General features: G+C 41.1%; 1 protein-coding gene across 2 annotated transcripts in view; it reads left to right on the top strand.

Annotated features, from left to right (window-relative positions):
- Nucleotides 1-266: 266 nt before the first annotated feature.
- Nucleotides 267-21855, top strand: part of LOC132406238 (signal-transducing adaptor protein 1-like) — a 41755-nt gene continuing 20166 nt past the window's right edge. Inside the window, exons 1-4 of one of the 2 annotated variants that reach the window (XM_059991604.1) lie at nucleotides 267-3442; nucleotides 13278-13349; nucleotides 19129-19245; nucleotides 20306-20362. In XM_059991604.1, coding sequence (XP_059847587.1) covers nucleotides 3353-3442; nucleotides 13278-13349; nucleotides 19129-19245; nucleotides 20306-20362 — 336 coding nt within the window. In that variant the 5' untranslated portion in view covers nucleotides 267-3352. The remainder of the gene's footprint in view (nucleotides 3443-13277; nucleotides 13350-19128; nucleotides 19246-20305; nucleotides 20363-21855) is intronic. The other variant, XM_059991605.1, reaches the window with a different exon arrangement.

A 21855-nucleotide genomic window follows, 5' to 3' on the forward strand; every position in this document is an offset into this window, starting at 1 on the left:
TCATAGTATGAAGTGAAGGTCTGTTATTCTTACCTTTAAACTTCTGATCAAACTGGTTTGGAATCAGGTCAACATTGTCTTCTTGTGTAATTGGTACTTAGCTTGCTTTATTACACCAAGTATGTGGAAATACGTATTTCAGTAAACATGTATGATCTCATTTCCATTAGTAAGTGTAGCTGCAGGGTAACCAAAGCTGGGAAATAGACATTCCATTGAACTCAATATTAAGTAAGCAGGAAAAGTGATGAGAAATGATCTTGTGTTGATTGATCATGTTGTATAACTTGGATTAAGTTGAGAAATAATAACGTGCAGCAAACATTGGTTGGAGTTGTTTAAAGTGTATTAAGTAGTAGCTGTGATGTTGGACATAGCACAAATTAGAAAAATAGATATGGCCAGTAATAGTGCCATACAATAGTCATGAATAACCTTAACCAGTGTTGACTGGACAAATAAAATTTACTGTCATAAAGTGGAAGATGAATTCAGGGACTGTATACAAGACACTTCTCTAGATCAGTATGTTGGAGAACCCACTCGAGAAGATGCTATTTTGGATCTTGTTTTGTACAAGAAAGGGTTAATTGATGATAGAATGTGACATTGAAGTTGAAAGTGTTATGACGATTAGAAAAATTAAATCTGTTTCTCTTTCCACAGATACTGCCTGGTCTGTTGAGAATTTTTCACATTTTCAGCTTTTGTTTGAAAGTAGTGTAGCTCTGGCCTTCTAATGACATTAGAAAGGATGTGAGGGGTGTTGGCTGTAATTGACTGGGAAAATGTAACTGGAAACTATGATAGTTGAGAGACCATGATTAGCACTGAAATAAATACAAGTCTCTGGTCCTACATTCTGTTATTGGGCAAATTCTGTAGTCTGTCTTGTTTTGAATCTGTAGTACCAATCTGTATTAACTAATTCTAGCTAAAATTTGTGGCTACTTAATGAACTAGTTCAGTTTTTACTCTCTCAGTCAACATTTCAATCTTCAGATTACAAACAGTTCTTTGAAACCCTTACTCATTCTAGGGAGTGCCCATACTTAGAAGCATTCTACTGCTCAGAGGAAGTTGATCAAAGTTGTTTTCCATATTCTACATTTTTTGTGGTGCAGGACTATTCAAGGCCTAAAGGTGCTGGACTTGTAATGCAAACCTTGCAGAAAAATAATTTTCTGTAAAGCACAAAATCACACACAAATGCCAAAGGAATTCAACAGGTCAGGCAGCATCTATGGAAAGGAGTACTGTTGACATTTCTGGCTGAGACCCTTCATCAGGACTGGAAAAGAAGATGAGGAGTCAGAGTAAGGAGGTGGGGGGAGGGGAGGAAGAGACACAAGGAGAAAGGAGAAACTGGGAGGGGGAGGGGTGAAGTAAAGAGCATGGAAGTTGATTGCTGAAAGAGGTACAGGTTTGGAGAAGGGGGTACTGACAGAAGAAGACAGAAGGTGATGGGAGAAAGAAAAGGGGAGGAGAACTGGAGGGGTTTGATGGGTGGGCAAGGAGATAGGTTGAGAGAGGAAAACGGGAATGGGGAATGGTGAAGGGTGGGGGAGGGGCATTAGGGAACTAAGGTGCCTCATCTGTGGCTGAACAGAAAAATTAAAGATAATTAAATTCAAGAAAGCCAAAAATATTACTGGAATAGCATTAGGGCTGAGAATCAGGAACATTTTGGAACTTACAAAAGGAAGACAGATATTGACGAAGAAAGGTAAGGTAGCGTATGAAGGTAAAATGGGAAGAAATATAAAAACAGATTGTAAAAAATTAATAGTTACTTGTGAAGCAGTTGTGCCTCCTTCCACACAGAGACAGAAGAACTTACAATGGTGTGTAGGCAACAGAACAGAAATCAAACAATTAATTTTCATGTGTCTTCATTAAAGGTGACAGTCAGATGACAGGATACCTCAGAAAATCAATGTTCTATTCAAATTGAAGAACTGAAAGCACTAAATATAGGTCAAAAAATAAAATAGTGCTTCAGACATTGCTAGGTTAAATGGTGGTAATCTCCAAGAACCTAGTAGTTCACACACCAATATTTCGAAAGTGGTGGCTTTAGAGATAATGGTGATCGCCTTTAAAAGTTTTACACATTCTGGAATTGTTCACGTGGATAGGAAAGTAGCAAATATGACACCACTATTTAAGAATGGAGCAGGAAACCTGATATCCATTGTAGGGAATTTGCTGAAACTAATAATAAAGTATGAAATAACTAATAGAACCCCTTGAGAAGTAACAAGACTGAGCAGAGCTGATTTGGTTTATGAAGGGGAAACTAATCTGCTGTAGTTTTTTGAGGATGTGACCAGAAGAATAGTGAGGGGAACCAGTGAACGGGATGCTTTTGGATTTGGAAGGTGTTTCATAAAGCCCCACACCAGAGGATGATTAACATTAGAGCACATGGAACTGGGGATTGTAAATAACTGGATAGAAAGTAAAGAAAGGGAATGATGGTTTGTTGTCACCTTGGCAGGCAATGACTGATGGGACTAAAGTTTTCACAGTCTATGTCAATAACTTAGCTGAGGAGAGCTAAGATACTAACCTAGCTGGAATTGACAGTATGGACAAGATACAAAGAGTCTTTAAGGAGAAAAAGACAAATTGAGTGAGCGAGTGAGTGGGAACATAGCAGAAGGAACGTGATGTGGAATGGTGTGGTGAAATTATGTGTTTTTCTTGTGAAGGCTGTGAAAGCCGATTAGCTGATGATAAGGGGCTATGATGTTGCTGCAAATAGGTTTTTAATTGCACCTGTGTATACAAATGCACTTGTGCATATAACAATAAACTCGACTTTGACTTTCAAAATATCCATATTGCCGGAAGAGCAAAGATCGAAGCGGCAGAGAGTGAGGCTGATTAGCAGAATTATCGGAAGTGGCAGGAAGATCTTTTTTCCCATAACGTATGGTTATAATAGAGACCAATACATTCATGGCGTTGAAAATGGAGCTGAATATGTATTGTTACTTTTTTGGCAGGGCTATTGAGGAAGGACAGGACAGGAATTTTCCTTATCTGGAGTCAGTATTGGCCTTACGTGCTGTAACATTTCCGCGATCTTGCAATTCCGTAATCTATTCACGTGAATTTAGTATTCGTTTACAGAGAAGGATCAATAATCGGTATGATGACAGAATTATTTTGGCAGCAGCCTCGCAAATTCCCCTGATCCAATCAATGTTAAGAAGGGGCGGGGCTCACCTTGATTCACCTAATTTATGCGGCAACGATTAACATTTAATAAAGTTCACTCTTCCTGCAGCAGGCATTCACTCAACAGTCCCTTCGGCTTCGAGAAGATTCCACTAACTCATCCAGCATGTCATCGCCGAGACCAGTGAGGCACAGAGTTTTTCATGACCCAGGTTACTTCAGCAGTTATTTAGACAAACTAGAGACAAAAAGCAAGGTAAATGCACATCTTTTCCATCCATTATAATGCCTGTATCGCGTTTTTATCCCACGATGATTTTTATGTCTGTATTAATACACATAAGACAATCTTCTAAAAGATCTGGCGCTTTTGAAAGTAGATTGCAACTTCGGTGTTCTCTCGTCCATTTAGCTTTCTGATGCCAAGTTTTTGCCAGGATTTTTATTTGTGGGAGGTTTAGGAAGCTTTAAGACTGGAAAGGTTAAATCCTCCGCTGGAAACTCGATTGTTGAGGGTGAGATCTGCCCTGATGCTTGGCTCCGTGCTTGGTTTGTTGCCTGGCAAGTCAGCTGAAAGAACGCAAACATTTAAGCTTGGTAATACACTGCAGCTAACGAGATCAAAGTACATGGTGTTCTCTGGGCTTTTTGCCTCTATTCAGTAAACTATTCGACAATTCAAACGCCGTTGTTTTTGTTTCGCTCATAAAATGACATTCAACTCCTTAAACAACTTATTTCAAATAGAAAAAAAAATTAAAAGTATTCTACTTACAATCTTAGCCATATCTCAGACGACTCCTTTTCTGGTTAAAAAAAAGTTCAGGTTTCTCTGATTCCTTCAGTCTCCAGGTGCTTATTTTAAATGTAATGAGTAAGTCTTTCTTAACTTTGGGGGTGGGGGATGTTCTTGGAATCTGGATACCATTGGCTTGTTGGACCATTTGAAAGTCAAAGACATTTATTGGTGGGCCAGTGCCCCAATGTTTGCCATAGCTGGTATAGCGGGATTTGAAATTGGAACTCTCCATTATTGACCCATTGATGTAAAAGTTGTAACACCACTTTCCCTCAATTATGAGAAAAGATAACAGTGGCATTATAGAACAGTGGTCTTGCTCCTGTGACACGGATCTGATCTTGACTTCTGGTGCTGTCTGTGTGGAGTTTGCACATTCTCCTTGTGACTGCATAGTTTCCCCTAGGTACTTTGATTTCCAACCACATCCCAAGGATGTTCTTGTAGAGTAATTGGCCACTGTGAATTACCCCTTAGTGTAAGAAAAGGCAAAAAAATTTGACTCAGTGTGTAGTGGTTACTGGCGATGTAAATTGATCTGGAATAAGTGTATAATTAGGAGTAAGGCCAAATATAGAATGAGTTGGATGGAGAAGAGTAGGCGACCAGGCTAATGAACCATTTAAAAAATGTTATCATAACAGCATTTCAAAAAGAAAATTAAGCATAGGCCCCTTTTGCTGTATCAGACTTCTGTTGTCAACACACTAAATCCCTAAATGTTGCGTTTATATTCATCCTTTGCTTCTGATTTGGCCGTGTATTGTTGTTAGTGGCCCCAATGATCTCCAGTGACAACATTTTATTTCAAATTCTATAAGCATTCCTTCTCTCTCCTCTTGCTCATCTCCCCCCTGATCTCGGTACTGTTTGTTCCACCTGCTGTTATGTTTGTCCTTTCCTTCCCAACTTGCTGAATTGCTGCTTTCTCTTTCCTTGCTCAATGATCCGCTCAAGATTTTAGTTTTCTGTGCCAATCCTGTTCTTATTTTGGAAGGATTCCCATTTACTTATTACAGTGATACTATTGTTCAAACTGACTCACTGATTGCTCGAAGGACAGAAATCAGGGAAATCTTTGAAGCTGCCAAATCACTAAGGCCGGTTGGGATCGATTCGGCTGTTGTCACATTAACTTTCTGCACTGCACAGCTTGCAGTGTCCTGGTGTCCATGCCACGTGATGCAGGCAAGAACCAGATCATAGCTCATCAAACCTTATGTTTTTCCCACTGATTCTAAATGTTTCAACCAGATCATAGTGCGTGAAACCTTAGTTTTTTTCCCACTAATTCTAAATGTCTCTGTTTAGTAACTTACCACAATAGCAGAGAAATATTGCTAATGATTTATTGATCTTTTTTGTTTTGTGTTATTACATAATTCATTTAAAATTATATTCAACTTGTGTAACATTAATTAACATTAACGTGTCTTAAGGCATTCTGTGCAACTCATGTTCCATGGTGTAGTGCAAGTGTTCCTGCAAGCATGGGAAACTGGAACAAATAGAACTGGTGTCCATCAGGATGATTCATCCCACTCTATTATCAAATGGTAACTAGGCAATGACCCATATGATAGAGGTTAACTGGGTTACACAGAAGAATACAGGTTATTTTTCAGATTATTGAATTGAAACATTATCCCTACTGTCTTCCATCAGTTTGCTGATGAGGAAGGTCAATGAGGTAGTAACTACATGAGTTAAATTTAGCCTATTTTATCTACATGTATGACCTGGCAATGCTTTATGTTGTGAGCAGTGCTGATTGCCACAGTCACTTGTCTGAGAGCAGTTAGCTCCAATGCACAGGTTACTGCACGGACTGAGGCATCATTGCAGAAACTCTTGGAAACGGCTTGGGATTAATTACTTTTACTAGTTTCAGCAAATCAGGAAAAATTTCCAAGATGGCGGCGCGACGCAGCTTGCAGCGGCCACTCAGGAGCTGATTATCTGTTACTTGTGAAGTGGGGTGCTGTGTGTAATCATAATCAATTGAAAACGGACGCTAAGACGGTAGCGTGATATTAATACGCAGCAGCCTCTCCGGACTCTGGATTGGGGATTGCCCAACGTTATGTGGATTTTCTGGTGTAGTCTGTTTTGTCATATGCTTTTGTGATATCATTCTGGAGGAACGTTGTCTCATTTTTGAACTGCATTGCATTTGTGGTTTCTAAATGACAATAAACTGAATCTGAAATGGTTTCCTCTATCGTCTAAATGTGAGTGTTTCCTGGTAGCTCTCACAATCATTTATCCATGGTCATTCTCAAGAAGGATGTGAATCTTTCAGTCTGGAGCTGACAATATGAAATCAACATTCATACCACATTGCTGTCAGGTGGTCCTGTCCATAATAAGAAACAGACTTTCCTTCTCCTAGTTTTGCTGATCTTCAAAGACATCATCTTTACTTGGTCCTGACGAAGGGTCTCGGCCCGAAATGTCGAAAGTGCTTCTCCTCATAGATGCTGCCTGGCCTGTTATGTTCCACCAGCATTTTGTGTGTGTTGTCTTTACTTGGTCCCTTTTTTTTAAACCAACATCTTGGACAGGAGTTAGTGAAAGGAATTCCAGGACTTTGATCCATAGACTGATCCACTGGCAATCTCTAACTCAGAGTAACGTCCATCTTGGTGGGAAACCAGGAAGTGGTGATCTTGCTACGATCATTTTTAAGTGGTGCGCTGTTGCCTGCTAAGTCAACATGAGAGGGGTGTGTCCAGGTATGTCTTGAAAGTATGTTCAGACTATGACCACGGCCAATTCTGACTTCTGCATAAATCCAAACATGGAAAGTGATCAGAAGAGTGGACTGAAATTTCAAAGTCCTGAAAACAAGTATGAGTGTAATGATTAGTATCAACTGATTCAGCAAAGATTGCAGGTGTGATTCATTCGTCTGTGTCACACTGACCTAATGACTGCAATTTGGCTGGTTGTGCATATTCAACATCTTTGAGCAATCCATCTTTTTATTTGTTATGACTGTCTCAGTATTTTCCCCCAAATTCTTGGAATGCCCCGGGCATGGGCTGAATTAAATGTTAATAATACCACCATATCTTGGATGAATTTAACACCAATTCCCCTTTCCCTATTTTTTTTTCACCTTTCCTATTAAGGTAGGTGGAGGGGTAGGTAGTTTTGAAGAAGTAGAGAGGCTACTTGGACAGATTAAGAGAATGGGCAGGTGGAATGCAGTGTTGGGAAGTGTCTGGTCATGCACTTCGGTAGAAGAAGTGAAAGGCTTGACTATTTTCTAAGTGGACAGAAAATGCAGTAAACTGAGGTGCAAAGGCACTTGGGGGTCCTGTGCAGGATTCCCTAAGCGTTCATTTGCAGGTTGTGTCTGCGGTAAGGAAGCTGAATGCAATGTTAATATTCATTTCAGAAGGACTAGAATATAAAAGCAAGGATGTAATGGTGAGACTTTATCAAGCACTGGCGAGGCCTCGATTGGAGTATTATGAGCAGTTTTGCACCCCTTATCTTTGAAAGATGTGCTGAAACTGGAGAGGGTTCAAAAGAGGTTCACAAAAATTATTCCAAGCTCGAATGGCTTTTCATATGAAGAGCGTTTGATGGCTCTGGGGCTGTATTCACTGGAATTCACTGACCTAATTGAAACTTTATGAATGATGGAAGGCCTTGATAGAGTGGATGCTTCCTATGGTGGGAGTGTCTAAGACCAGAGGACACAGCCTCAGAATAGAGGGGTGTCCTTTTAGAACAGAGGTGAAGGGGAATTTCTTTAGCCAGTGAGTGGTGAATCTATGGAATTCTTTGTTACAGACAACTTTGGAAGGTAAGTCTTTATTTATATTTAAGGCAGAGGTTGATAGGTTCTTGATTGGTCAGGGTATGAAGGGATATGGCGAGAGGGCAGGAAATTGGGTCTGAGAGGAAAATTGGGTCAACCATGATGAAATGACAGCGCGGACTTGATGGGCCAAATGGCCTAATTCTGCTCCTGTGTCTTATGGTTGACGGTAGATGGGATTGGGAAGAATTTTTAAGAATTTAATCCTTTTAATATAGAAGTGGGTTAGGGTGGTAATTGCTCTTGAGATTATATTGGATATGGATTTTGCTGATTTTAATTGACTGAAGAAAACCCTAACTCCCACTTGCATTTCCCTTTTCATTCCAAAACTTCCAGAATTATACTCGCACCATCCAAAATTAAATCGTCTTCAATTACTTTCCCTTCAATGACAATTCACATGCATTAAAGACCAAAGAAAACTGTAATTAAAATCTGAAAAAGCTTAACACAGTAGCTCAGGCAACATCAGTGAAAAGAGGGAAAAAAAAGTTAACGTTTCAGATCCAAGACTGTCAGAACTGCACTTTTGGACACTAAGTGACTGATATAGTAGAGGTTCGACCAATACTGTCAAGATATTGACCTGTTAATGCTGTTATAAATGTTTTTGTACAGTTAGTTGTAGGATTTGAATAAGAAGTTCACAAAAAAATGATAAATAATCAGGTTTTGATTCTAAAAAAAGTTTAGTTCTCCAAAGATTTGGGTGTTTCTGTCTTTTTCTATAACAGCAGAACTTCTTTAGTACACCAATTGGATGTTGGTCTGGATTATATTGACAAAACCTGTGATTGAAATCCAGACCTGGTTGAGAAGCAGAATTCAGAGTACAGTAGTATACAGTCTTAGTGGTGTATAGTAAGTGAAGCAATCTTACCAAATATTTTATCAATATTATAAAAAAAAGTCTTGTGCTTATATAAAAAATTCCACTCAGTCTCTTCATTTTTTAAAAAGTCTCCTTCCTTGTAACTTAATCTTCAGATACCAGAAATCAGTTTGATCAAAGATTCCTTGTTTATCTTTTATAAGATGTGTCATAGAACTGTCTGGATAGACATCATTTTTGACATAAGTTGACATTTGGCCAGAAGTGAGGATATTTGTGTTGGAACAGCTCAGTTACTGTAAGTACATTTTACTTCCTGATGTCAATACGTATGATACATTGGCATAGATACAACTAAACGTACTTGAATATATCTGTCTACACATGCGTACAAAGCAATAACCTGCCTTTATGTAGCATGTATTTCAATATCTTTTTGTTCTCTCTCTGGTCCTCAGTAAAAGCTTTATGTTTGGAATCTGAATTCAAATTAGCCAAAACTGATAGGATGGTAATCTTTGCGGTGTGCTGGTCAGGAAGGAAGTATGTGACTGGAATCTTCAAGTAGCCTCTATTTAGTTCTGAAGTAACACTTGAATATCATTAAAAAAAATCTGAGTGCAATAAAAAAACATGGAACAGGATAACTGGTCTGAGAGGAATGTCACATTAGAACAATGGTGAGACTGGGAACATATTGATGGCTAATGTACAGGGACTTATCTGTATCCAGCCTTGGTAAATTTGCTCCATCAGCACCCAATGCTGATATCAGACAGCAAGATTGGCAGATTTGGAAAGTTAAGAAATTATTGCATGTTTACAGTAAGTAGTTCACCACCAGTGTCTTGTGATGAAGGCAAAAATACAATACACTGATGGTGAAAATCAGAAATAAAATCAAATGTTGGAATCATTCATCAGGTTACACAGTATATGTACTGAAAGTAAAGCTGACTTTTCAATTCCCTAAATCAAAAATCTTCTCGATGTATTCCTTACTTTCACTCTCTCCTGAGAGAAATGCTGAGCACGTTGCAGCATTTTTGATTATTGACTTCAGTTGGAAAAGACGACTTTAGCTTCTGCAAATTATTCGTCTATCATTATGAGACACGGACACCTTTGGGTGTGAAACATTTAGCTTGCCAAATACCTTGCTACCTGCATGGGTTCATGTTGATGGACGGACTGGAAAAACCAATTGTTCATTTTCGGGATCTAGGCGTTGCCAGTCAGACTACATTTTATTGCCTAAGTGGAATTGTTGTTTTTGGTGGTAGTACATTGTCGTCTTGAACCACTGGAGTCCTACCGCTGTAAGTAATTCAGTAGTGCTATTCAGGAAGGAATTCTAGCTATTCAGGAAGGAATTGCAGCATTTCACCCAGCAATAATGAATGAGCAGCAATACAGATGGCATGTTGTATGACTTTGGAAAGGGACCCGCAGTTGTTGGTCTTTCTGTGTCTGCTGGCCTTTTTACTTCTTACTAGTGGAAGTCACCACTTCCATTCTCCAGCTATACCCACCCCTTCCCATCTCTATAGAGTTACAGAGATCAGAAATGGGTCCTTTGGCCCCTTTTGTCCATACCAACTAAGATTCCCATAGCCCTGTAAACCTTTCCTGTCCATGTTATCTGTCCAGGTGCCTTTTAAATGTTGTTAATGTACTTGCCTCAACCACTTGCTCTGGCAATTCAATCCTACGTGGGAAAAGGTTGCCACTTGGGTTGCTGTTAAATCTTTCATCTCTTACTATAAACCCTTACCCTCTAGGGTTTTGATTCCCTATTCCTGGGGGAAAACACTGTGCATTGACTCTTTGCATGCCCTTCATGGTTCTGTACACCTTTAAGTTTCCCCCTCATTCTCCTGTATTCTCTGAACTCTGCCCCAACTTGAAGTACTTTTAAATCGAGGCTTAGAACTTTTTTCACTGTAGCTTTTAGTTAGAATCTCCTGCACTGTAACTTTTATTCCTTTTTTATAACTTATTTATCATATCTATTTTTGTGTGATTTTATTCTCTTTTATAACGGCTGAACTTTGATGTTTGATTTTTATATCTTGTTCTATGTAAAGCACTTTGAACTGCCTTGCGATTGAAAAGAGTTACACAAATAAATGCATTTCCTTACTTACTCCTGAAGACAGTTCCAACCTGCTCAACCTCTCCCCGTAACTCAGTCCCAGCAACAACCTGGTAACTCTCCACTTTAATATCTTAAATAGCTACTGCCAAGGCAAGCAGGAAAAAACTGCAGACAAATATGATTGATTTCTGCCATTCAGTGGACTACTAGCATAACCACAGAATTTGCATTGGGTTCAAACTCCTTTTAAATTTTAAAAACAAGTTAACTATTTCTAACCAAAAACAAATTCAATAGTATGCAGTAACCAAATAATCACCACAATTAGAACTAGAAATTGAGTGGTAAATATAACCATTCCCTCCTTGACTGAAACACAATGGAAATGGTTTAAGTGTTGTTCATGAGTGATCACATATTATCAGAATCCTGGGTGTATTTTTACTGGAAGGGATATCTTTCTCATTTATTCATGAATGTTGCTGACAAGTCTGAGGTTATATATTTATTTATTGTTTGAAGCATGAGGGAGAACAGATCTTTGACAGAGAATCCTAAAAAGTTTAGTATGCAGGTACCACAAGTATTTGAGAAAGCAAAACAGAACGTCGCTGTTTATTGCAAGGGGAATTGAATACTGAATTAAGCTAAAGAGGGTGCAGAAAAAAATTCACAGTTGTGTTACTGAGATTGGAGGGCTTGAGCCACAAGGATTGTCTGGATGGTCTGGGACCCGTTTTCTTGGATGGAAGGAAATATGTAGGGGACATAGCAGAAGTTTACAAAGCCATACATGGACAGAGTAGAAAATCCATCTTTTCCCCAGGGTAGGTTTAGAGCAGGATTTCCCAGCGTGGGGTCCACAGACCCCTTGCTTAATGGTATTGCTCCATGGTTGGGGACCCCTGGTTTAGAGTGATGTGGACCAAATGCAGGCAAATGGAACTAACACAGGAAGACACCTTGGTCAACATGGATCAATTGGGCTGAAGGGCCTGTTTCTGTAAGGTGTAACTCAGATTCTTTAACTGTAGCACACTTCCAAGTTTTAAAGGCACTTGTGTGACTTTGGTTTTTTGCATTGTGTTGATTGTATCTAAAGAAAACTAATGTATTAGAAGCTGTTTTTAAAAGGTTTACTGGATATATCTGCAATGCTTGGGTTATCTTAAGACAGGAGATACACTGGAGTTGAGAAAAGTGAGGGGGATATGAGAAAATGGGTAAGGAGAGTATGTTTCCTATAGTGGGAGAATCTAGAAGTAGGGATCACCGCTTAAAACGAAGGAGTCATTCTCTTAAGACTGAGAAGAGATGTTTTTCCTGGGATTAAGCATCTTCCTCACTGATGGGGGTGTAGACTGTGCATGTATTTTAGGTTGAGTTAGATGGATTCTTGATAAACAAAGGGGTGAGAGGTTACTGTGGAATGTGGTGTTGAGTTTGCATTCTCATCAGTCAGGGATAAGGATCCAAATGGCCTTCTCTTGATCACAAAGCATATGTTTAAAGCCAATATATTAATCCCTATTTTAATTTTCTGGATAACTTCCTAAGAGGAACTTTCTCCCCTTAAATGTATGAGCATCCTAAAGTACAGCACAGAAACAGTCACTACAGATCACCACATCCATGCTGACCTTGCAATCACCACTGATCCCATTTGACACCACACCCTGGATCTGATTTTCCTATACCTTGCCTATTTTAGAGCTTGTCTAAATGTCTCTTTTAAGAGAGGTAGACTATGGTTCCTCATGAACAGCGGACAAGCACACCACAAAGAGGTCTAAGATTATTGTTTTTTAAAAAATATAATCTGAGCGAGCAGCTCTATCATTTTTTTACCAAATGAGTTTATTTGTCCACCTTTTGGTAAAATAGAGATCTGAGATCAGGTTGGGAGCTAGATTTCTCTTTCTAATACTTGCTGATTTGGATGAAACAGCAATGTGTAGTGGGGTAGTGCACCATACAGGCCAACTAACACCCAGTGATTGAACATTATCTGAGATGGCTGACATCAATTGAGGTGGTGTGGTTGGGGTGCCATAACTGACTGTGGCACCCAAGAATTAAATAAATTCATATGGGCATTCCACTCTTATTATTATTTGACGTATTCTGCCAAAGTGAATACTGTGAAGTATTTTCTGTCCCATAAGTATCTCTGGTTCACTCATGCCCTCTTTGGGTGAAAGTATTAAAGGTTGATTAGCAACTATGACCCACACTTCAGAAGAACCGACCCTTTCAGTGGAAGCGGATAGAAAACTGGATAATAAGTCCAAGTATTGACCCATTTGAAACAGATTAAGATGGATAGAAGATGGCTCTTGTGTTTCAGCAACACGTTTGACGAAAAATAATTTCAGTTTCCATGGTGATTCTAGTGGCCTAAGCCACTTGTTTTTGGTCAGGAGGATCAAATGACCAAGAAACGCTGAGGAGAGAAATGTGGGGGCGGGGGACGAACTTAAAGGAGAATAAATGGTGCCTCTCTTTAATGTGCAATTTCTTTTGGCAGAAATACAAGAAGTACTGGACTGTGCTGAGAGGGAACGAGCTGTTCTTCCAGATGACCAGCCGCGATCCAACGGTAAGTCACTGTGTGTTTCGGCAAGCTACTGCCTGCAGTGCTCATTTTGTAGAAGTCTCAGTGAACCCCGGCATTGTTTGGTTTCCCCTTCTGTGGTTGCAGTGAGAAGGTGAGAGATGGCTGGGAGGGGGTGTGGAAGTAAGGAATCTTTACAGACTTGCCAAGTTGGAGGCTAACCAGTATCTATCGTACCTTCCTCCTGGACTGGTTATCATTTTATTCGCCATTTGATTATGATTGCTCAAGACACTGTGTTGGTCTTAGAAAAGAAGTTTTCAGGTAACTACAATTCAACTGTTCCAACACATTTGAGCCCATCTATTAATCCCAGAAACATGTTGATACTTTTGTGTTTTCTTGTTAAATTCCTAATATACCAAGTCTACAAGCTGGTTTTGTTAAGAACAACACTCAGGAAGATTAGTACAATTTAATCAGGCTAAATTGGAGAAGAGTCCAGAATCAGGTTTAGTATCAATGGTAACGAAATTTATGTAGTGAAATTTGTTTTGCAACAGCAGTACATTGCAATACATAGTAATAAATGCTAAATATTTATAAAAAAGAAAATTGAATTAAAGTAGTTCAAAAGAGAGGGGAAAGGACTAAGGTAAATGGGTTTGTTGTGCATTCACAAATCTGATGGCAGAGGGGAAGAAGCTGAAAAGTTGAGTGTCTCTTCAGGCTCTTGTATCTCCACCTTAATGGTAGCACAAGAAGACAGCATGTCCTGGGTGATGTGGGTCCTTAATGATGGATGCCACCTTTTTGAGGCACTGCCTTTTGGAAGCATTCTGGATGCTTTCCATTTCTGATCCCTTGATGAGGGCTGGTGTAGGTTCCCCTTCTGAAAGTTCACAATCATTTCCTTGGTCTTACTGATGTTGAGTGCAACGTTGTGGCTGTGACATCACTCAACCAGCAGATCTACCTTGCTCCTGTATGCCTCCTTATCATATGAAATTCTGCCAATAGTTGAGTCGTGAGCAAGTTTATAGATGGCATTTGAGCTGTGCCTAGCCACAGAATCGAGGGTGTAGAGAGTAGAGCAGTGAGCTAAGCATGCATCCTTGAACTCTGCCAGTGTTGACTGTCAATGAAGAAGAAATGGTTTTTCCGATCCACACAGACTGTGCTCTCCTGGTGAGGAAGTCAAGGAATCTGTTACAGAGGGAGACACAGAGGCCCAGGTTTTGGAACTCATTGATTAGAACTGAGGGTATGATTGTGTTGAATGCTGAGCTGTAGTCACTAAACAGCAGCCTGATATAGGTATTACTACTGGCCAGGTAATCCAAAGCTGAATGGAGAACCAGTGAGATTGTGTGCACTATCGACCTAATGTGGTGGTAGACCAGTTACAACAGGTCCATGTCCTTAAGCAGGAGTTGATTCTGGCCAACCTCTCAAAGTACGTCAACACAGTAGATGTGAGTGCCACTGGGTGATAATTGTTGAGGCAGCTCACCCTGCTTTTGGGCACTGGTATGATTGTTGCTCTTTTGAGGCAGGCAGGAACCTTCAACTTCAGCAGTGGAAGACTGAAGATATTTGGTTGGTTGGCACAGGTTCTCAGAGCCTCACCAGGTAAACCTTCAGGGCCTGATGCTTTGTGAGAGCTCGCCCTCTTGAAAGGTGTCCTGACGTCAGCCTCCAATACAGAGATCACAGGGTCATCAGATGCTGCAGAGATTTGCACAGATGTAGTTTTATTCTCCCTTTCAAAGCGTGCATACTTTCAAAGGGTAAGAGCTCATCTAGGACTTTTGCATCACAGCCATTCATGTTAGGTTTTGCTTTGTAGGAAGTAATGGCCTGCAAACCCTGCAAGTCAAGGTGTGACGGTATCCCACCCACCTGCCACCTGACTTCAAACAGTTCTTATCTTGGGGTGAAAGAAAACCTTTGGCAGTGATGTCTGTTTCATAAATGAAGCTCTTCTCTTTGAATAGAGCCGTTGTTCCTATCCGTTTACAGCAACTTTTGTTCAGGGCCTGTGAGGCAGCAGTGTTTTAAAAGGTATGACGTGGAATATAATTTATATTACGGCAATGACTCTAACGGGTAGTGCTGTAGAAAATGGGCTTGAATAGATGCAAGCATTCAGAGATTTCATCTGATTTGAACCTCCAAGTTGGATTGTTCACCGTATTTCACCTTTCAAAGTATAGAAGGGAAACTTCAGTCTATTGAATCTATACTGTTTCTCATTCAGTCCCAGCAATCCCATTCCTTCTGTAATCTGCACTCTTGCACGTGCCTCCCCATCTTCTCCCCAGCGCTGCTATTTCTATCCACCTGCAATTGGGGTAAATTGCAGTGCTCAGGTAACATGCCGATCAGCATGATCTTTGGGATGTGGGAGGAAACCAGACCATCTAAAGGATACAACATGCTACTTGAGTACGAGCTCCGTACAAGCAGCATCCAAGGTCGCAGCTGAAAATGGGGTTCTGAAGCTGTGACACAGCAGCATTAACTGGAAAGTCCTGTTTCCAAGAGTTATGGAATCGATCCTGTTTGCACTATGTGCTAGGTGCAGGAAGATTGTTCCCGATGTTGGGGAAGTCCAGAACGAGGTGTCACAGTCTACGGATAAAGGGGAAGCCTTTGAGGAAAAACTTCTTCACACAGAGAGTGGTGAATCTGTGGAATTCTCTGCCACAGGAAACAGTTGAGGCCGGTTCATTGGCTATATTTAAGAGGGAGTTAGATATGGCCCTTGTGGCTAAAGGGATCAGGGGGTATGGAGAGAAAGCAGGTACAGGGTTCTGAGTTGGATGATCAGTCGGGATCATACTGAATGGCGGTGCTGGCTCGAAGGGCTGAATGGCCTACTCCTGCACCTATTTTCTGTTTTTAACCTGTTACGTATCCCGTAACTGGATAACTTACCAGCAAAGATAGAGAGGTCCGTTGAAGTCTGATGTCACTATTTTCAAACGTTTTTATTTATAAAGGGGCACAAAAGTAAGGTTAATACAAACATTCAGATAATGCACATCACCAATACTCAATCTAAAGCGCGGGTATAGTAATAATCATCATTAATCTCGGCTGTTGTCTAGGGGATAATATTTTTGTCCATTGGAAATATAAAAGTCATTTAGAAGTCTGCAGACTTTAGCCTTTCGGGGAATCGCTGGGTTTCACGTGTTTTAGAGGGATCGGTGAAAAACGAAAAAAAACTTGCCCGGGTCTTTATGAAGCCACTCCATTAAATCAGGAGAGCGTTGTTTCCCCGTTGTTAGTTCGAAGTCCTTCTCGGTATCATCAGCCACCCGCTCCCCAGGCAAAGGAGTTAGGAGCGCACGTGGCATTGAGTGGCTTCCAGCCACGGGAGCACTGAGCGAGGGTGTCCTTCTGGTGTGTCGCTGGGGTACCGCCTCCTGCAGTCCGCTTTTATCTTTACTTGCAGAGTTGTAGATGTCCATCAAAGTAGGGTGATGCAATCTCCACCCCCACATTGCCCGAGGGTGTCCATATCCATGGTAGCTGTCACGTAGCAGGGACATGCACGTCACACAGGTGCCTCTAAGAACAATGGCCAAAACCGTTGCATTGTCTCTCACTTCCGAGACCCGAATTAATAGCGATCTTGCGATTCTCCGGAAGGAGGGGACTGCTCCTGCTCCTTCGGCCCCTCAGAGCTGTGGTACATTTATAACAAACCCTTCCCTTCTACATAGCCCTCCATTTTCCTATCATCCATGTGCCTGTCTAAGAGTTTATTAAATGCACCGGTTGTATCTGCCTCTATCACCACCCCTGGCAGAGCTTTCCACGCACCCACCACTCTCTGTATTTAAAAAAAACAACATGCCTCTCATGTACCCTCATAGTTTCCTTAAAATTTTGCTCCCTTGTAGTAGCTATTTCTGTCCTGGGGGGGGGCGGTGTGGTGAGAAGTCTCTGGCTATCCACTCTTTCTGTGCCTCTTCTCATCTGCACTCATCTACTCTACTCGGAAGTGAAAAGTCCTAACTCGCTCCACCTATCTTCATAATACATGCCCGCTGGTCCAGGCTGCACCCTCTGTCATGCTTCCACATCCTTTCTGTAATGTGGTGACCAGAATTAGGGGCCTAAAAAGGAAATATAGAAGTATAGACATGTTTCTGGGATTAATGGATTGCATTGTAAGATTTTGAATGTGTTGGAATGTTTAAATGCACTTGGAACCTAAGATTTCCTAGCTTGCTTCTGTTCAGTCAGTTCTGTCTCTATCATTTCTTCTGACACATCGCCAAGTGGCCAGTCCTCCAGAATTTGGTGAGTGAGTGAACTCCACCCAGTTCTATCTTTCTCGACTTGAGTCACTCTCAGAAGATGAGATCACGGTAGGAAATCTTATCAAGACTGGAAAAGTACTATATGAGCTGGTGATTGTGCTAGCTCATGAAGGTATTGTACAAAGTTCTGAGCTGAGTTCACCTCCACTCAGCTAAACATGTTCAACATCTCATGTTTGTGTTGGTCCTCTAATTTGACTTCCCTTAGTGGAGCCCAAGAGCACCATAACTTGAAGTCCCTCATGGTTTTCCCTAAGGATTAAAGGTTAAAGGTACATTACTCTGTTTTGATATGCCAATAACCTACTGCCCATTATGCTCCCTGCATTTAGGGCAGCAATGTAAGTCCTTCACCTCTGGCAGTGTTCAGGGCTTCTTCATCATGTCAGTAGCTTTCTCTCAGTTTTCACTACTGCAAGTCATGCACCTTCCGAGTGGAGACTCAGGAATACTGTTGCACCCAAATGCAGAAGGATCCTTTATTGTTGTTTCTGTAACAATTTTGTTTTACTAGTCAGTGTTGTTAGCCCTGAGCTGAAATCCCAAACCAGGAGGACCGGTGGACCACCGGTCTAGCCTCTGCCCTTTGACCTGTTTGCCAAGAGCAAAGCATAAAGCCTCAACTCCAACCAGCATAGCTCCCTGGGTCATTTGAGGCATGCAAGCCTCCAAACCACAAGGTTGTGGTCCTCTTGGAGGATGTGATGGGGATAGCCTGATCCTGGCACCAACATAACATGTCCACTAATCCTAGCCGTACGCCTATGACATTTGGGAAGAGACCCACATGATCATGGGGGGAATATACAAACTCCTTACAGACAGCGGCAAGAATAGAACCCACTTGGAGTACTGTGTTCAGTTCTGGTCACCTCTCTACAGGGAGGATGTGGATGCTGTAGAGAGAGTGCAGAGGAGATTTACAAGAATGTTGCCTGAATTGGAGAGCATGCCTTCTGAGAATAGGTTGAGTGAACTTGACCGTTTCTCCTTGAAGTTACAGAGAATGAGAGGTGCACGAGACTTGATAGAGGTGCATAAGATGATGAGAGGCATGTATCATGCAGATAGCCAGAGGCTTTTCCCAGGGCTGAAATGGCTAACACAAGGGGGCATAGTTTTAAGGTGCTTGGAAGTAGGTACAAGGGGGATGTCAGGGGTAAGTTTTTCACACAGAGAGTGTGAATGCACTGCCAGTGAAGGTGGTAGAGGCAGATACATACATTAGATCGGTACATGGAACTTACAGAGCTATGTGGTAGGGTAATTTGCAGCAGCTTCTAGAGTAGGTTACATGGTCAGCACAATGTTGTGGGTTGAAAGACCTGTCATGTGCTGTAAGTTTTCTATGTTCTATGATCAATGATCTCTGACGCAGTGAAGTGATGCTGCCCATGCTCCTGAAAACAATAGCATATTTTGTGCTTTTATTCCCAGAAATGTGGGGGGAACTCATTTATAATTTCTAATTTCTGTATTTTTTACAGTACATTGAGAAACTCAGCCTTGAGAACTTTGTGTCAGTGGAAAACGATAACAGCCACAATAATACCCAACAATATTTCTTTATACTGAAGCTGAAAACTGGAGAAACCAAGTTTGAGGTAACAGAATGGCCCTGTGCTATGTTTCATGACTTTTGCCCTATTGGTTTCAACCCCAAGTAAATGTTTATTGTTTATCGTAATCAGTGGTCTTGCCATTAAAAAAAATTAGAGGTAATACAAAGTACAGCAGGTAGGTTTTGCGGAGAGAAGGGAAAATAAATTTTCTTGTTTTCTTGTTAAATTGGAAATGAGGAAAGTAATTATAAAAGAACTATTTTAAAATATGGGGGGAGTGAAGAGAACAAAGATAGTCTCCGTGTTCATTTTTCCATTTCAGCCAACTGTTCCCTATCTTACCGTACTCACCTGGATTTGAAATGCCTGTCCTCTTTTCATCATCCGTGGACCCATGAGTCCTTTCAAATGAAGTAGTCTAAAAGACAGATTTTCTCACTTAACTAATCCTGAAAGAGAAGAAATGAAGACTAAGATTGTCTAGGTGACACAAATATCAATGGTGCTGTCTAAGAGAAGTAGATAAGCCTGGTAGTCATAACCGATCTGTTTATAGGGGGTGCATGACCTTTGATCCGAACAGGCCAGTTCTGACACAAACAGGATAGGCTGGTTATCTGAAATTAGTGAATTTGATATTGAACGCCAGTACTGTATTGAATCCAGATTGATGATATTACTTGAGATTGCACTGGACTCTATTGGAAACATAAGGGGGCAAAAAGTGAAGGATTAGGCTGGGAGTGGGATAGAGGACCTCCTTGGGGAAAACCCACGTGGTCACCAGGAAAACATGCAAACCGCAGACAGCATCAGAAATGGGTATTGACCTGGGTTGCTGGAGCTTTGAGACAGCAGTGCTAGAGAAGTTATTTCTGCTTTGATAAAAGGAAAACTAGGGTAATGTAAAAAGAAAACTTCCTCATAGTTTCCAGATTTTCTGAAAACACAATGCTTCTGGTTATTGAGGCAAGGCTTAACTGTGTAAATATTGAGATGTTCTATGACCCTTTCCTATCTGGAGGGGAAGTGTGGAAAGATGACTCACAAAATTAGTCAGCAATGTAAAAAGTTACTTAAGTTTGTTTTGCTTTCTCCACAGGCATATAGTTCAGAGGCTCGAGAGCAATGGAAAGGCTATATTCACACAGTTGCGAAGGTATTATCAGTTCTGTTGTCACTTCACTCTCTGCTTTAGTTATCTTAAAAGAATGGTAGAAAAAAACCTTTGCTCTACCTAATCAGCTGCATGATTGCCTAGTAAACATTTTGTATATCATGGGTTGCATTCAGAAAAGCCTTTATATTTTTCTCTACTCTAAGTGAACACTTAGTTTGGTGTAATACATTGATTGAAGATTAGGCAGGTAGGTGGAATTGGAGCAAGCAAAGTTTGATCCAGAGGAAAAGTAACCTTTTCTTGAACTAAGAAGATGGCTGTCACACTGCAGTGTAATGGAAGGATGCTAATCAGTTTTTATTAAATAAAGGGACAAATTATTGATCTTGACCTGAGCCAGCAGCTTGCAAGTAGGAACAGTTACATAGATTTTAAGAGATTGTGACTTTTCTTCCTGAGACAGTTGGAAGGGAAATGGTACTATTAGTCAATCTGTAAGCAATGCCACAGGAATAAAGCAACCTTCACCCTAAATTTGAATAAGTTATAGCAAGTACATTAACAATAAGTACTGTTGGGTGGGGGGGGGGGGTGGAATGGCCAGCCTGGGGGAAGCAACAGTGGCGGCACTTTCAGCACAGAGTCTGGCCCTGTGGCTCAGAAGGGTGGGGAAGGGAAGAAATGATAGGGGACTCTATAGCTGGGGGGGGGGGGGTCAGACAGGCAATCCTGTAAACACAAGAAAGAAACTCGGATGGTAGCTTGCCTCCCAGATGCCAGGGTCCAGGATGTTTCTGATCGTGTCCACGATATCTTGAAGTGGGAAGATGAACAGCCAGAGGTCATGTTACATATTGATACCAATGCCATAGGTGGGAAAAGGGAGGAGGTCCTGAAAACAGATTACAGGGAGTTAGGAAGGAAGTTGAGCAGCAGGACCTCAAAGATAGTAATCTCAAGATTACTGCCTGTGCCACGTGACAGTGAGTATAGGAATAGAGTGAAGTGGAGGATAAATGCATGGCTGAGAGATTGGATCGGGGGAAGGTATTCAGATTTCAGGATCATTGGGACCTTTTTTGGGGCAGATGTGACTTGCATAAAAAGAATAGGTTGCACTTGAATCTGAAGGGGATCAATTTCTTGGCAGGGAGGTATGCTAAGGCTACTGGGGAGAATTTAAACTAGAATTATTCGGGGGTGGGAAACCAACTGAAAAGTCAGAGGAAGGGGCAGTTGGCTCACAAATTGAGAAAGCTTGTAGGCAGTGTGAGAGGGAAGATGGGCAGGTGATAGAGAAGGGATACGCTCAGACTGATGGTTTGAGTTGTGACTATTTTAACGCAAGAAGCATCATGAACAAAGCAGATAAGCTTAGAGTGTGGATCAGTACTTGGAACTATGATGTTGTGGCCATTACAGAGACTTGGATGGCTCAGGGGCAGGAATGGTTACTTCAAGTGCCAGGCTTTAGATGTTTCAGAAAGGACAGGGAGGGAGGCAAAAGAGGTGGGGATGTGGCACTGCTGATC

This window comes from Hypanus sabinus, chromosome 16, assembly GCF_030144855.1.
Source record: "Hypanus sabinus isolate sHypSab1 chromosome 16, sHypSab1.hap1, whole genome shotgun sequence".
Classification (NCBI taxonomy): Eukaryota; Metazoa; Chordata; class Chondrichthyes; order Myliobatiformes; family Dasyatidae; genus Hypanus; species Hypanus sabinus.